General features: G+C 36.4%; 1 protein-coding gene across 1 annotated transcript in view; it reads right to left on the minus strand.

The window, feature by feature from the left end:
* ASAP2 (ArfGAP with SH3 domain, ankyrin repeat and PH domain 2) overlaps positions 1–17,423 on the minus strand; it is a 90,642-nt gene that overhangs the window by 52,203 nt on the left and 21,016 nt on the right. The window contains exons 2-5 of the mRNA XM_026087809.1: positions 13,943–14,015; positions 9,943–10,088; positions 1,366–1,440; positions 546–595 (exon numbers count right to left, since the gene is read on the minus strand). Of these exons, the coding sequence (XP_025943594.1) occupies positions 546–595; positions 1,366–1,440; positions 9,943–10,088; positions 13,943–14,015 (344 nt within the window). The remainder of the gene's footprint in view (positions 1–545; positions 596–1,365; positions 1,441–9,942; positions 10,089–13,942; positions 14,016–17,423) is intronic.

Below are 17,423 nucleotides of genomic sequence, written 5' to 3' on the forward strand. Positions count from 1 at the left end.
TGCTGCACTTTTGGTAGCTAAGGACTAAAACAGAGAGTGGATAACTTTTCCTTTTATACATCAGTGTCCTCCAAAAGTAGAGGAAGACAGAGAAAGAAGTGGACTTTCACACAGATTAGTCTCTAGAGAGTTCCACAGACACTACAGTGTGGTAATATGGCTATTAAAAATGAAAAATATTTCTTTCCAATTAAAGCACACCTTCCCCAACTAAAATGGAAGAATAAGCAGATTATGCTCACTTCTTGGAACTTTTTTAAGCAAACAGATCTACCAGAGATGCTAACCGTCATTGCCATGGCACAAAAATGAATATTTACTCAGGAAATAAGTCATATATTATGAAATACAGAATTTGAAATGATTGTGTCTATCCACCTGTATTTTATGCAGCCCTGATTAAAAACAAAAAAAAAACACCAAAGAACAAAAACAACTCATCATCCCAGGCAAGAACTCCCTCTGGGATCTTAAAATTAAATAATGACCATCTTTAGATTTCAAATTACACTTTACTTTTAAATAAATGTTAAAAAGATACATACACTTTTGTTTCATAGTCCTTCCAAGCTTTATCAAAGGGTTTTTTAAGGTCCTGTCAAGATAGAAAAAAATTAAATACAGTTACTTATTTACATGAAAAACACAGTAGCTCTAAATACCAAGGTGAACCTTGGCCATTTGCAGCGCCTAGCAGAACAAAGAACRCCACTTGTTCTTGCACAGGTCACCTAACAACTGTGTAAAAGCAATCTTGCACATAGGAAAAGCAATCTTGCAAATAGAAGTAATGCACTCATATTCTAAAAAGCATTTCTAGGAGCGCGCAGCTCCATTTCACTGCTTGCACGACACAAGGTATAATCATGTGTCATCCCAAGTGTACACTATGCAGTTAATAAAATCATCATTTCAACATTGTTAAAAAAAATCCAATGCTTATTCAGTCTAATGTGTCTTTCCTAATAATCTGTAAAGTTCCCCATAAATTTAGAATGCTATATAAATATAATAATAATAATCCTTTAAATAAAATAAAGCAGTAGCCCCCTTAAACTAGTAAATATTTGTAAATTAACAATTCTTAAAGCTCTTTTTTTGGATATGTTCTACACCTCAGGATTGCTTTTTAACCTTCCAAATGTTGTTTTGTATAAGTAGCCAAAAGCACACTGCATTTAAAACCACAAAGAGAAACGATGACTCAGTTCTCACACACACACACACACGGAACTTTTTTGTTTATTAAGCTAATATATTACTTTACTAGCCAATGCTTTCCCTCAAATAAAATTAAATTAATACATTAGCTAAATGCATTTATGGCACCAACAATAATTTTATATAAAAATAAGATAACCATACCCCTTTTACTCCTTTCAGATCTCCTTTCAGCAAACTGTCCAATGGAAAAGTGATTATGTTGTTCATATTCTGAATCTATAACCAAAAAAATTGCATCAAAATATTTAATACATTTTAATGCAGAATGAGCAGTCTCAATTCACACATTTCAAAAAGTTTCAGAAGAAATATTGTGTATTATTTTCCTAATACTACTTTATGAAGATATTTCTCAGTACAGCCTGTAATCAAAGATGGAGGTAATATGAGTTAATTAAACTTCCTTGGGAAACATTATAACCCATACCAGCAGGAAAACAGCAGAATTATTGACGGTATCTCATCCAACAGTGACTGCAAAATAAGACTGTTAATTTTTACATTGTCTGATTTCACTCTGTTTATGAAAGCAATGATACAGTTTGTCTGCATTTATGTATTTTAAGTTCATTAGCATAGTTTAAATTAATCTTGTTTATTTTCCAGTCTCTTCAGACCTATTCGATAAAACCTATCTGTTGTTCTCATACTACATAGCATCTTACTCTGAAAGAAGTTCTATTAACAATCATTAGGAATACTGATTGAATAAATTACAATCCATTATAAAGAGGAAGATCTCTGGCTTGTAAAAAGCTAGATAGTGGCCAGATTGTTTAGATATTCTGCATGTATTAGAAAGAAATATATCTGTCTTAATTTATCTTTCCGTACAAACTTTGAAATAAGTGTTTTATGACACCTTGGAATTTAAGAGGTAGCAAGTCAAGAAGAAAAAGGCTTCATTCAAAAGAAGGCAACAGTAAAATAATCATAGTTCTAGATAGAGTATCTGTACCATAATATTTTGATAGGAAGGTGACTGAAGAAAGACAGTAGGAATAAGACATTAAGCAGTATATACCAGCAAATGAAAGGCTTCATTTCCATTCTTTATGATTCAGGCCATGATGTCTAGGCACAGAGTTTAAACTACAACAATCCAAATAGATTGCACTGGAGAGTAATAAACAATGTATTATAGAACCACTCTATGGAAGAAAATCAGAATAACTTTTGTAGTAGTATGGTGAAGGTTGCTTTTGAGTGGGTTTCTTTTTTATTATTATTGTTAGATGTTTTATTAAAATGTGATTTTTTTCAAGAAGCCAGGCACTGCACAGAAATACTTATTTTGAAGATGGACTTTCAGAATTGTGCAAAGTACAAAAAGAACTTTGCATCATGTAACAAATTGCTTCGGTTTCTTAAGGAACAATTTCGAGAATGTCCAAGTCCTTTTCAGCATAAGCTAGCCAGAAAAGGAATGATGCTCACAGGAACTTCAAGAAAAACATATTTCCCAATTGTAATGCTTCAATTTCTCCAGATTGGAGAAATACAAATCACAGTTACCACCCTATAGTTACTGAGTGGCCTCACTAGAACAAGCTCAGGGGTACTATCCTCAGTGGTCTTCACACTCAGCAGCGCTCCACATTTAAAAAAAATAAAATAAATTCTTCCTCTTCCCAAGTACTAACTTACTACAATTTCTTGAAATTTCAGCATGGAGACCAAAGAGCAAGTGAACCTATGCAAATTTTAAAGCTTAGATTGCCTCTGTATGGGAAGGTGTACAAAATACAGAAGATCTGTTCTATTAAACCATTACCACAAATCACATTTCCTCTCCTACCCTCCTCCGCTCTACTTTGCCTCCTCCCAAAAAAGCTGCAGGACTCAATCAAGGTCCTTTAGAATCAAGAAGTTAAGTTAAACTGTCTGTGTTTGTTTTTAAAATAATCCTCATAAAAATTGAATGAGCAACATTAGACATGGTTAGTCAGCAGTGCTGGAAACCATCTACCTAGTAAATTCTCAGCAGTACTGCAGTATCTGCATACCAGCACAACCATGTTTAAAGTTAATAGAATTCTATCTTGTAGATATAGGAGGTAAGTGCAAAGGCCTAAATCACACAAAACTTAGGTAAAAAATAACAATTTCAGAAAAAGACAGATGAAAGCATAGTATCCTCCCACACTATGGACATGCTCATCTAGAGAGGYTAACCAAGAGGAAAAGGAGAAGCAGGAAAGATCTCATTTAAGATCTCATCCTATGCAAGATTTTCCTTCTATTTTATTATTATTATTAAAAGGTCTAACCTAAAGATCAATGCTTTCATAGCCTCTGTTTAATTATTCTTCAAATTTAGATGATTTGGCACAAACTGAGAGTAAGGCATTTCTCAACAGCAGGCTGAAGAGAACTGTTTTTTCCATTAGGTCAGAAAAGAAAAAATGCAGCACCCTCAACTATTAACACAGACATATTTATATAGACATCAACCAGCCTTCAAAACAGCTCTGGATATTTCCTATAATTTCAAGTCATTGTAGCTAAACACATGCCCCTAGGTACAATTAGTTAATCCTGAAGAGACTTTGAAAAAAGATTAGGACAAAAAAGTAGGTTCTTTTAAAAAGCATGGAGAATGTTTGGAGAATAATTCAAATTAATTCCTTCTGTGTGCTGCTACCTGTATATCATTTTCAGTCTACTGCATTCTCTATGCTCCTACTTTACTTGCAACAAATGCAAACATATATAATGCATGAACTTGTCATTATTAACCTAGTTAGACAAAGCATACTTGCTCGTATTTATAAATCAGCAAGTAGGATACAGAAGATCGATCTTACATTTTTCTTCCTCTTTTTTGAGAGGCTTAAGCTAAACTATCTAAAAATATAAACTCATTTTTGGCACACAAAGCAGCATTAATATGCTGCTGCTCCAACTGCATGTGCACACAGGGAGCTAAAATGTATATGACTGAATCAAAGATGCCTCTACATTTTGACTATTTGATTTTTAAAAACATATTAAAAAAAGAGACATGCACAAACGTGCAGGAATGCTTCTGAGGAATTAAAGGCATCCTATGGCAGAGGAACACTAGCAACTTCCACATGTTTAGGAAGAAAAAAATAATTTGACCTGGATTCCACTTCCAACACTGCTGCTTTGACAAACTCACAGGCTTCCTCTGACAGCTTCCAACAAGGTAAGATGACAGAGACAGGATAATAAATTAAAACTTCGTAAGTTGGAGAAGACTCAGAGGTGGAGAAAAAGAAATGTCAGGAGGGAGAATGTAAAAATAAACAAACACACAGTTGCCAGAAGCGATGGTAGAGGCTACAGGCAAGGCAACATTTGCAAAGGGGAAAGAAGATTTCAAACAGTTTAAGAGCATATGGCCAAATGTTGACGTTCTTAGTTTGCTAAACTTCCTATTTATTTTAATGAGTCTTTTTCAGAACAGTTTGGAATACTGATGCTTGCAGTACTTCAATAGGTGGTTTGCTAAATCCAAAATGAAAAAAAAAAAAAAACACAAAAAAACCCCACACTTTTTCACTCCTTCAGAAGTTAAATACTTTTTAAACAGAGATAAACAGAGTGGACCTTAAAACATTTTTATATTAAACAAAAAGTAAGATGTTTTGTATTTGCATTCAAACACTCTAACAGTGTTTAATATCTATGTTCATATCTAACAGATATGACTCCTATAGCTATTACTAAATTCTAGATGTATGTCATGTATTCAGCTATGGGCTTTTCAACCACTAATGAACTTGGCTGTTTATGAGTGCCGCTAGTCTGGCCTGCTGGTAAGTAATTTCCTTTTTTTTTTTTTTATTGCAGGTACTATTGGATCGAATATTTTCCAGTAGTTTTCCCACTGATGCAAGCTTTAGCACAATGTGGCCAATTAACATCAGCAGGGAGTGAGTGAAAATCAGAACATACACTGCAATTCGCCTGAACTTTAACTTTTTAAGCATCTAACCACAAGATTATTAAGAAAATCATACAAGATAAAGGTTTGTAACTTAAACTTCCAGCTGTGCAGCATGCCTCATTCCTGCACCCTAGCCCCCTCCTCCCCCCCAAAAAAGGGTCACAGCACTACCTCTCTCCATCCTCCCCCCTGCCCAGCCTGCTGCTGTGTTGTGTCCTGTCACACAAACAGTGACAGATGTGCATAGACATGCCCGCGGGACGCAGTGCAGGACATTCGGTACGGTCACCAGCGACCAGGCACTGCCTGCACCATGTGGGTGCCTGTATGCAGAATCACAGAAAGGTCGAGGCTGGGAGGGACGTGCAGAGATCATCTAGTCTGACCCCTATACGCCATAGGGTAACTGACTCCAGTGGAGGAGGAACTGAATAGCACTAACTGCCCGCATGGAGCTGCTCACTCAGCTGCCCAAGAAAATGCCTTCACCCAAGATATTGAGAGCCTCTGCCATGCGCTGCTTGGAAGCGGTCCACGTACCACCACCAATACATAGACTACAGGCTGGGAACTTCTCTATTAGAAAATGCACAGAGACACACCACTTACTAAACAAGCATAAAATGGCAGAAGATGTATTTTTTAATGTATTCTTAAAAGCATGAAGTGTAGAATTGTAAAAGCAAAGGAGGTTATCCAAGCCCATCCTCCTTGCAAATGGAGGAGAATTCCCAATTGCATGTTTTCTAATGTAGGTTAAAACATCTAAGTGATAGGTTTTCATTGCCTTCTCCGGGACTCTTCATCTAAAACTTTTCACAGTTAGATCCCATTTATATGCAATTTATTATTTTCCTCTTCCACAATCATGTAGTTATCTTTGAGCCAAACCATACACTTCCATTTCTTTTAAACTTTCTTCATAAATCAACCTATTCAAACCCTGATCATCTTAGTTGCTGTCCTCTGAATTTCTTCCAGTTGGATCAATATCTTTTTGGCAAAGAAATAAACATAACATTCCAGATGGAGCTGAACTTATGCCATCTAAAGAGGAATTATTACGTCTTGCTTTTCCAAGCACCTAGGAAAAGGCCCTTAAATTTCCTTAAATTGTCCTTAAATTTCTCCTGGCTAAAAATCCAAGGATTATTAACAGAATAATTTCTCACATGGAATCTCTTCCTCCCAGCTCCTAGATTCCACTCCTCTTAATCCAGCATTTTTTATTAGCATTGACTTTAAATAAATGAAGGACAAGAATATGTAGAAGAATGACAGCTAAAGAAAATGGAATGTGTTAAATAGCTACTTCATTTTCACAAATCAAACTTCTTTTCAGGAAGTATTGACGAAGATGACAGGCAATTACAGATTTTGTTTCTTCTCTGCAGAACAGTCTAAGAACAGGATTTAAACGAAAAAATATTTGAAGTGCAAACATGTTGTGATGAACCTTTCCTTGTCCTAATATTTCTCATATAAAGACTCACACCTATTACCACTTGACACTAAATCTGTTAGAAAGACAAAGTATTTAAAATTATAAGCAAGTGCCATATAAACTACCTGAAAATTGTTGATTTATTTCTCCTCTTGAATGGTTACTTTATAAATCATTTCAAATTTGAAGAATCTGAGTTCTTCAGAAATTGTTTTTAGTTTTATGTTGCGTTAGTTATGCTATTTAGAAGTGCACGCATAAAAGAAGCGTAGCAAAGCACACATAAAAATCCAAGCAGCTCCAAGACTTGAACTTTAACTTGAAAAGTTTACAGTTGAATAACTGGATTCCAAGAAAATGAAATATTTTAAAACTCTGATGCCTTGAAAAGTCCATGAAAAGATCAAAGTCTTCAGGAAACCTTTAAAATGATAGGGGGAAAAAGAATTTAAAGCTTTGTTAAAGTAGAACAGCTCTATAATGGCTTTCCTTTACCTTACTGAAGACAAGACTAAGGAAAATCTTTTTGCAGAAACACCTTAGACCTACAGCTCTAAATGCCACCCAAGCCAAGCGCTGACAGAACATATCAGCTTCTAGAAACAAAATCAAAATATATGACAAAGCAAAACCTGACAGTAGCCCTAAAGCTTTGCCAGTGTTAATAGCTTTGGCATCTGTTCCAGCCTGAACATGTCCTCTCACCTCCTTGCACATTCCCCWCTCATTTCAGCTAAAATCTTTTGTGGAAATTAAGTGCCCTATGAAACTTAAGGGATAGATCTACTTAAAAAGAACATCTTTCAGAATGGTTTTTAACAGCAGCAGGTTGTAATGTCCCTGGCTACACTTCTGATGAAACTATTTCTAACCGAAGCAGGTTGGGTGCTATAAAGAAAGATGGGAGGAGAACAATGGTTTTTTAGCACCAACATGCTTAAAGCATTCAGAGTTGCATATTTCACAACACCATAAGAATGCATGGGGCTTGCTTCATGTAAGACTATGATCATAACAAAAAGGAATCCCAAATTATTTCCAACTACTGTATAGTATTTTTTACRCTAGGCAACTCCCTTGTAATGTCTTAGAAAAATAGACTTAAATCAGTGAACTTTTGAACTGATTTTCAAAATGACCAGAGTTACAAACAATTTATTCCATTAGTATTAATTTCTAATAGGTAAAGTTAAATAAAATCATAATTTGGTTAGTAATCTTTTATAAGTTTATAAACCTTGTTTATAAATATGTTATTTTCAAGCAATAGAGAAGTTTACTCGTTCTTTTTATACATATTTCTTTTTAAACAGAACTATTTTCCTAAAAAGACACCAAATTCAGGGAGTATTAGGTTCTTCTATTTCTTCAGTTTTCCCTTGCTAGTCAGGAGAAAATAAAAATCTTCAAATCTCAACAATATGAAGCAAATTAGGAAAAAGTGGAACATTACAGAGACCTTTCCTTCACCAGCCAGTATTACGGAGAAGAGAAAGTGCCTTTGCTATTGAAACGTACGAAAAAACATCACATTCATGACTATATGAAATTATTTTACACTTTAAAAATAGAGAAAATCAGAACCACAACCTGAGAAAAACAGGAGACAGCTACTATCTCATGACATATCCATTTCTTATATACGTAAAATGAAGCAAAAACACATTGTTGACAGTGAGAAGGCAGAACACAGCAAAAAGATTTAGAAATATTTCTTTGATAAGACACACAAAAAACTATGTCATGGATAAGACAAAAATAATAAATAGCTTTGCATAAAAAGATGCAACTGATGAAACATAATTCTCACTAGTCTAATTGGTCCAAGTACATCACACTTCCTGTGGACAAGTACTTTGTCCTTAATTTGCTTTCCAATTTGTGGAAGAAAGTTACTCTTTTCAGAAATATCTTGCAAAGATAGCAATTACTATTTTTAAGAGAACAAATAGTTTTTGGTAAAACTGTAGTTTTTTTTAGCTTTTACATATCTTCTTAAAAATACAATACATTAAAAGGGTTTTCTGGGGAGAGGGTGCAGATTTTAGCGGATTGCTTTTTAAAACTACTAGACATCGCATTTTACAGATCCACTTCTCTAATGAAGTCACCATTTGGCAATTAAATATGATAGAGAGTTGTTTTAGTCAACAGAAGGTATTAATTAGAAGACCCATTCTATTTCCCTTTCCATATGAGCAGCCTACCCCTGCAAGGTAGACTACTCAGGATAAGTGACTGACTCACACAGAGTAAGGATGCCTCTTACGATACAGAATCTCAGATACTATTTGTATATCTGCAGTTGTACGAATCAGTAAGACCAATATGAAACACATTTCACTGCTGATAAATACATTTAGGGCTAGATTCTCTCTCACCAATATCATGATTGGGAAAAAGGAGAGGACAGCATCAGGGAGTGAGTGGGACTGCCCTAAATCACATCAGCTGGAAACATTCCCCAAAGAACGGATTATGACCAGCTGGCTGCAAACTACAGACATTTGGTCTAGATTCACAAAAGCATTTAATGTGTCTACATCCCATTGACTTCAGCAGACAGAGACTTTTAAATGCTTGTAGGAATCTGGGTCATCTCCACTCCCTCACCCCTAGTTTAAAAGTTCTGTGGCTCCAAGTAAATTTGGGACTTACTCAAACATGGGAAATGTCAGGATGCAGTCAGAATCTTTTCTATTTACGCCCTCTGATTAATGTGAAATTGAGGCCAAAAATTCTCCACCCGTAATTAAAATTACTGTTCTTCCATTTGGCTCCATCCCATTTGGCTCACTGAAGAATGCTTTTAAGTCTTACTGGCTTCAGTTGCAGGATTGGTCCCTAGTGGACACTATTGTCATTATAGCATTACATTTGATTTCTTTTTCCTGACTCTCTTCCCTGAGAAGCAAGAAATTCTCTCTTCTGGGGACACTAAAATTCCTCTTGACAAATACAAGCAGCAAGTGTGAAAAGTAAAGTAAAAGAAACATGAACACAGAGTAAACCAAGCTGTGATTTTACAATTTTAAAGCAACTTTGCATGTGTGTTTTATAATATATGTTATAAATGCTTTGTTGGGGGAAGCATAAAGCTGTGGGAATTGCAAGAAGGCTTTTTTTTTTTTTTTTTTTTTTTGGAGTTTTGAAAGGGGAAAAGGCCAAGGCATGACACATTTCCTTAAGCCAAGATTTTCTTTTTAAAAAACAGTGGCCACCAAAACACAAATTGTCCTCAACATGAAGAGTTCCTGTAGTTCAGCAAGTTAATCAAATGTATGGGAGCAGTCTGTATGCATTATCCTTTGTAATAGCATTACAATTTTAACATTTTTTTTCTCTAGGTAATTCTTACCAAATTTTTGAAGAGTGCAGTTAATTCCTTTGTAAACACAGAAAATTTTAAAAATGCTGTTCCCAAATCTGGGTCATCCCTGCAAACACAGTTGCCTCCAAATTTCTCCAGTGCTTGCGTGTACTGTTCTTCATTTTCCACATGAGCTTCAAAAAGAGCAAAACATGAAAATATTGTCAGTAGATAAGGGATTGCAAAAGTTATGACTGAATTAAAAAAATAATTCACATAATTTCTTGCTMACAATGTTCACTTGTCAATAGAAATTATTATTTAGATTTTGACACTGTCATGCTACAAGTATGAATTATCTCACTAAGTCTGGCTGGCATATATCCACCTACATACTGCACACAGAACAATCTGTGTCATCAGAACAAGACAATCATCTGAGAAGTACCCAGTTTAGAAAGAGCCACAATATTTCAGCACCATACTGGGGACCACATAACAATTCCCAACTCCTATAATGAACTTCTAGTCTTTTATAAACTCTCAAGCTGCAAATGCTGTGTGCTGAGCAAAGAAAAAGAAGAGATCAAGTGTATTGCTGGAGTCCTGAATCTCTACAGCAGCAGGAAATACATCAAAGACAACACTCAGGTCATCCTAGGAAACAGACTACACGCAACATTACAGAAGAGGACAAAAGCTGTATTCGTGTTAGCCCTCTGATTCAGTAGTGAGGATCTGAAGCAAATCCAACCAGTCTCCGTTTACCACTGGTAAGCGGTTTTGGTTCATGAAAGCTTGATTGCTTTCTGAGACAACTAATGCAGAAGCTCTATCACTGAAGTGCTGCAGTGCTTAATGGAGACTGTAGCTTCTGAATCACTGTGTAGGCTGCACTGCCACAAGTCATCCAGCGCACACCTAACAGTTTTGCTCTTCAGAAAGCTTTGAACTACATGTGTTGTGTGGATATGCAGCTCAGGGGATGAGATGAAATGTAGGCTCCCTTTATTCAAATATAATGGAGATCTGAGGGACCTCAGCCTTATGATTCACTCCCAGTACACCGAGTTACTTGCTAGTGTAGACGGACAAAAAAAAGTCTCTATCAGTTTGATCTGGGGAAGAAAAAAAATTCTTCCTGAACCCAAGCTAGTGACTAAGTTAAGCCTGAGCACATGGGCAAGGTACACCAACCTGGCACCTGAGAAAATCAACACCAAATTATGCATTATGCTACCTAGTTCTCATTCTAGCTGTGCCCAATTTCTAAAGCTTCAAAGGAAGTCAGAAAAAAGCACACCCTAGAAACCAAAATACGTACGCCTGAGAACGAAGAATCTTTCTTGGCCTCTGCCTGAGGCTGGTAGAAGCCCTGAAGACTATTTAGAGAGGATTAATTTGTTAGTTCAAACAAGCAACGATCCAATTTCATTTTAAGTCCATTTGTATACACCAACACATTTGATATCCAAAGGATTCATGCTGCCATGTCCTTTTTCAGTATTTCTGTGTATTTAGTTATACAACCCATTTGATAAACCTACTGAATGCCAACTTCCAAACAAGCCTGTCTGTTCACATCCCCCATCAATTTTATTTAGAAAGACATTCAGGAACTTTACTTCTCAAGTAGCTACAAATTCTCCTTAATTTGCAGCAAATGAGACTAAAATCCTGTGGAGTAGTAGTATAACATCATGTAATTAAAGATTTTTATAATGTATGTGCAGAATTGAAGTTACACAAACAGCATTCATTTTAGAGGTTTCTACCTTGGGTGCTTGCATTTGGAGCCTAAAGAAGATCGAATAACTACATGCAAACTATCTAAAAACTAAGCAGTAGCATAACTAACTGTATGTTAGCATAACTATTACTCTTCAACATCAACAGCTGAGCACTTAATGAACCTTCTACTGTTTGAGCTATAGGATGAAGTAAGGACGCACATCTAATACTATTGTGTGACATACATAAAACTGAACAAGCTTTGAATGAACTGGCACAGACAGCACAGAACAGGCTTTGGCAGGACACAACTCCACTCCAGCTACTCATTAAGGTAAATTATTTCCATACTGCTTTCTGCATCCAGCTGAGCTTATTTAATCATATGTCAGGGTGGAGGTTAGGGCATAATTCATATAAGAACAAAAGAAGGTTGCTACTGCGAGAAAAGAAGGTGAACAGGCTGCTACTGTTAATTGTAGCCAGAGGGGCAATCAGCAGTTGAACCACACTTTTTCCTCCAGGAAACAAGAGCTTTCTATTCTGCACAGTATCCCCCAAAACTGGGACTTTGCTTCTGGATCTATGTACCAGATAACAAAACAGCAGTTCAGCAGCAGCTCTGAGATATTCCCTATGCAGAACATTTATGGCAGTTATTACAGCAATATTATTAATTGAACTGGTGCTCCAGAAGTCCTTCTGAAGGAGAGAAAATAGTGTTTTTTCATACTTTCTAACAAACCTGAATGGACCCCCCCCCCCTCCATGTTCTTCTCACCCTTCCTGATGGATTTTGGAAGTTTTCCTACAAACAGAAGGTTTGGAATCTATCCAAATCAAATCTGAGCAAGGTTTGTTTGGGGAGGTTGAGGGGTTTTTGGGGGGGTCAATTAAGAAACTAAATTATGTACAAATTGGGGTCATTATCCAATCCTCCATAATGGTTTCTAAATTCACACACACAAAACCCCAGAACAGGTACACTTAGCACACACAGAACCCATACTAAAGAAAACAATAACTGTCTTCTTGTGAGTGCAGAGCACACAATTTTGTTTTGTGGAAATAAACCTGAAGTTCTGGGAAGTGGCTAGGTTAACGATATTTCTGCTGGTGGAAGAGATGCCTTCAAACCTTTATTGTCAAGACTGCGCATCATGAAATTTAAAAATTACACAAGGTAGTGATTTTAATGAGAAAAACGTAGTGAATTTCTACAACGTTTTAACAAGAACACTGATTAAGAGTCATAGTCAAGCACCCAAAAATTAGAAAATGCCAGAATAAAGAGTGCCAAACAAATATGTAAAAGATGGCACAGCTCCAGCTGAATCTTAAACTGGGCCCTGCACAACCCAAAGATAACAGCTTCATTAGTTTAGGCAAGCAGGAACCTCCTTTCAATAAAGCTGGTGAGAATTAGACCACAACAGGACTTCTTGTTACAATTTTTTATCTGAACACCAACATGCCCACAAGTTCTGTCAGATATTGGTGGCTTTCCAAGATTTTGTCAGCCCTATCTACTTTGCATATACTATAGGTTTTGTTAGCACTAATTGCTATGAACTACAAAGTGAGAACAAAAGCCAATGAAATGCTGTTTCTTATTGCTGCTGATCCACAAAAACAAAAGCTTCATTTATTTTGTCAAAGAACATAAACATACAAAACTCCATGAGATTGGAGCACATACAAAAATGCACACAGTAATGGTTCTTTGTATTTTTATACTCCTTGTCAGAGAAATATCTGATTTTGTGTGTCATGACAATAAAAAATTGCACCTCATCAACTTTCTCTTGTCATGAAGTTCTCAACATACATAACTGGAAGTCACCAGTAAGGCTGAGGTTTCACAAGGCAGCAGAGCCAATGTAACTTCTAATTGCTGCCAGAAAGGGTAATTTCACACCTCCCATGTCCCCAGCTCTAAATCATATGCCTTCCCATTTCAGGTGCTCACCTAACTTCATGTAAATTGACTGATGTATAGCTTTATGTGAGCTAAAAATCTCATCTAGGGATCTGTCGACCACCAGGGGTGGCAGAAGGAGCACATAGCCCAGACCTGAGCAGAACATGACTTCCCCATCTGGTAGCAGTAAGCTAGTTAGCTATGTTCAGCTGCCTCACAAAATTTCACCCTTACTGAGCTCACTGTAATGCAGCTGGTTCAAGACTGGTATTTAAAATGCAAATTTTTCTTTTCTCAGAGTTAACCATATAACCATTTCTGATTCACTAAAATGATTCACTGTTTAAATCCTCCAGTTTCACTGACATAGGCTACCAGGAATTATGATCTACTTACCCAGACCAGATATGTTTATAGCTTTGACAGATTTCTTCATTTTATAGAGAACAGTTCGGTCAACATCCAGAGCCTAAAACAAAAGAGAAAGATTAATGTGAAATACTGGTTCACCCTCTGGTGAGTCTGTGCTCTGGAAACTTTCTGCAATTATAACACTATAATCTTAATTAATTTTATATCTGTAATTAATAAATTACTTGCCTGTCACTGTCACTCCCACTCCCATCCATATAACCTATCCCAACCACTAGACCACAAAGATACATCTTCCCTCTTTCGCTGATGATCAGCATCCCTTACACCCAGCACCATCTAGTTTTATTAATAGCTTAATATTCCAAAATGAAAGCAGTTACACAATCCTTTTCCTACGTTAAATTATTAAAGAAGCTTAAAACAGTTTCAACCCATCATATGTTTTGACATTGCTGAAGAAACAAGCAATGTCACTTCCCCAGGCAGAATATTAAAAAAGGAATTTAATTTTGGTTTTCGTGGATAATTTAATTAATTGCACTCCTAGCCATATGAATTTTCTGACTGCTGTACTGAACAAAATAGATTGCACATCTCTCAAAAATAAAACTTGGTCTTTCACATTTTATTGCTATGAAAACTTTCACCAACACAATATAAAATTCAAGTTTAAGTCCTGTCCAGAATATTCAAGCGCTTATAACCAATTCCTTTCAAACAAAAAAGTGGAAGCAAGCAACCATTACTAAATATAAGTGAAATATGAGCAGACCAAAATTCAGTAACAGAGAAGCAGACTTATGGTTATCCAAATGAAGTTTGTTTTTTTTTTTTTTTAAGAAATGAAATTGCAAGAAAATTTAAATACGAGTTTCAGAGGTGGCGATGTCTTTAGACCTTACTGAAGAACAATACTGAAAACTACAGATTATATTACATCAAGAGCTGCTTAGTATGATACATGCTAAAAAATAAAACAAAAAGCACCAAATTCATTCCAGCTTTCATTCAAAAGATTTCAGTAAATTGCACCAGCAATGAATCCTACTGTTGTTTTATTGTTAATCATTTGTATCAGTGAAGCAATACATAAAAGTTAGTTCCTAGGACTCTTTCTGATTATTTTAACATACTGAACGTAAAAACAAAGAATATCAATCATATTTAAGACAGTGTTCTTAAACTGAATTCATTCAGACCACAAATAGCTGGGAAAAATCTTTGCAGCATTCCATGGAAATCAGAGTTAGATGCCACCTTAACATTAACATTACAGCCTCAAGGTACTACTACACCCAGTGCAAGTTTTACCTTCCATGTCTTAAGAGTTCACATCGGAATTATATTAGCAGAAGTGCAGAGCCCTTCTTACCTGGGGTTCTGAAGTACAGAGCAAGGGAAAAATCCCTAAGAAAGCCTATAAAAGTCACATAGAGCTTTATTCATCCAGTTCAGTAATTTGAACTGCACCCATTAAAACAAACTCATAGACAGTGCAATCTCAAAGGTTAAGAATAATGACCTATCTGAATGGAAGTAACGCTAAGCAAACTACTTCACTGTGTCTAAAGGTGAGCTCTAAGAATAACGTCAGAAAAGCACTCATCTCATCAGCTGACTACAAAGGAACGATAATTTCATCAAAGCCTGCATCAGAGGGCTATTACCCTCTTGGAGACCAAGAGAAAGGAACATCTCCAATTACAAACATTACAAATAACGTTTCAAAAGAGAAGGATGATGGCCAGAGACTTAAAAGTTATAGATTCAGTTCCCAGCCACGTCTTAGATTTGTGTTGATAAATTATTTAATCTCTGCAACTCAGTTCTGGAAAAAAGACACAGTACCTCTTCAAAAAAAAGACAGTATTTCTTCCAAAAAGAAAACTGTTGGAAGGATGAATGTATGAGATGAATTAGGAACTCCTCATACTCCTGAGGGAAGGGTTCTAGCTAGATACCTTCAAAAAGTCTGCCTGTAACTGCCTCAATCAGAAAGCACAGACTGTCAAGCAAGGGAACAGCTTTTTCCTCTCCCCCAACCAAAGTCGTCATTTTGGTTTGCCAAAATCTCTCAACCATCTCCTGCTTTCACTGGGATTAGGGAGTAGAAAAGCAAAAGCATAAGCCAGGGTCCAGCAAGAACAACAGCTAGTGTCACTAACATACTGGCGACTGCAAATCCAGTCTCTAGCTATCCCAGCCAGCTGCTTCACATAGAAATAAAAAACAAGGATGACAGGAAAAAAAACCCCACAGACAGTACTGAGGACAACAGAGCAACCAAACCGTAAGGCCATAATTTGATGAATATTTTTGGGGGCAGCCAGGGTAGGCTTACTTGGGTCCTCCCTTCTTCCCCTTCCTGCCTTTGAGTTGTGCCAGTACAAGTGTTTGTGGGGCTGCGGGGTAAACCACAGCAGAGAAGCAATCTGTGTTTAAAATGATGCAAGAAAAAGTTATTTTTCAGCTGGGTCAACTTTCCAACTCTGGCTACCAGAAAGCCCCTTAATACAACACAACATGACCGAAAGGACAATGGAAAAGCAGGAATGAACAAGAGGAGCAGTGGACATGAGTGCTCCTGCTGAAGAACATTTCTGAACAAGAATCAGACAAATGGCTGCATGAGTGAAGCAACCACTTTTATTATCCTGTTAGCTCCACCAGCTTTTTTTTTCTTTCTTTCTTTTTTTTTTTTTTTTACTACATTAGTCTCAATTTTTTTTTCACATATCCATCAGCCACAATAAAAACAGGCTTTGTAAGTTCAGTTTGTCTGGAAACTGGTACCACCTTTTTGTGGTGACAGCCGAGCACAGAGGTTGCAGAATGCTGCTGATCTGAAACATCCAGGGAGCCAACATGACTGAAACAGGCTAAGTATCACTTTGAGAAGACACTGGCTTTGTTGCTGAGGACTTGGCTCAGCTTCTGTTTAGGTATATGATCCTGCTCAAATCCATGGAAAACACAGAAAAATTCTCCCATTAGCAAACTGTCCTGCTTTTGTGTCAAGCCAACATGGATTCAACATGTTATTTCTTCCCTCTCCCACTCAAAAAAAAAAAAAAAAAAGGAGTGAGGATTTGAAGTAATTTATGACTTACAGTACTCCATGCATTTGTACTTGCTCATGAAACTTAAAAGAATATTGAAATTAACAAAATGAACAAATTGTCACAAAAATAAATTATGCTTCATTCTAGAAGAATATGGGGGATTTATTGCTATTAGTTGGTATGATTAATGATAATGGGAAGAAACAGTGAAGACTGCAAGGTCATCTGTCCAAGGACAAAATACATACATGAACTGGGAGATCAGTCAGAAAAAAATATGGAGGATAGGGATTTTGATTTACCAGATGACTACAGAATGACCACAAACAAGGTGCCAAGGTGATATAGCTAAGAAAAACAAAAATATGACCCTATAAGAGATCTCATTCACAAGGAAACAAAAAAAGTTACTGAATGTTACATACTCTTTGCAATGCTCT

The sequence above is a fragment of the Apteryx rowi genome, unplaced genomic scaffold (genome assembly GCF_003343035.1).
Source record: "Apteryx rowi isolate R43461 unplaced genomic scaffold, aptRow1 scaffold_738, whole genome shotgun sequence".
In the NCBI taxonomy this organism is placed as follows: domain Eukaryota; kingdom Metazoa; phylum Chordata; class Aves; order Apterygiformes; family Apterygidae; genus Apteryx; species Apteryx rowi.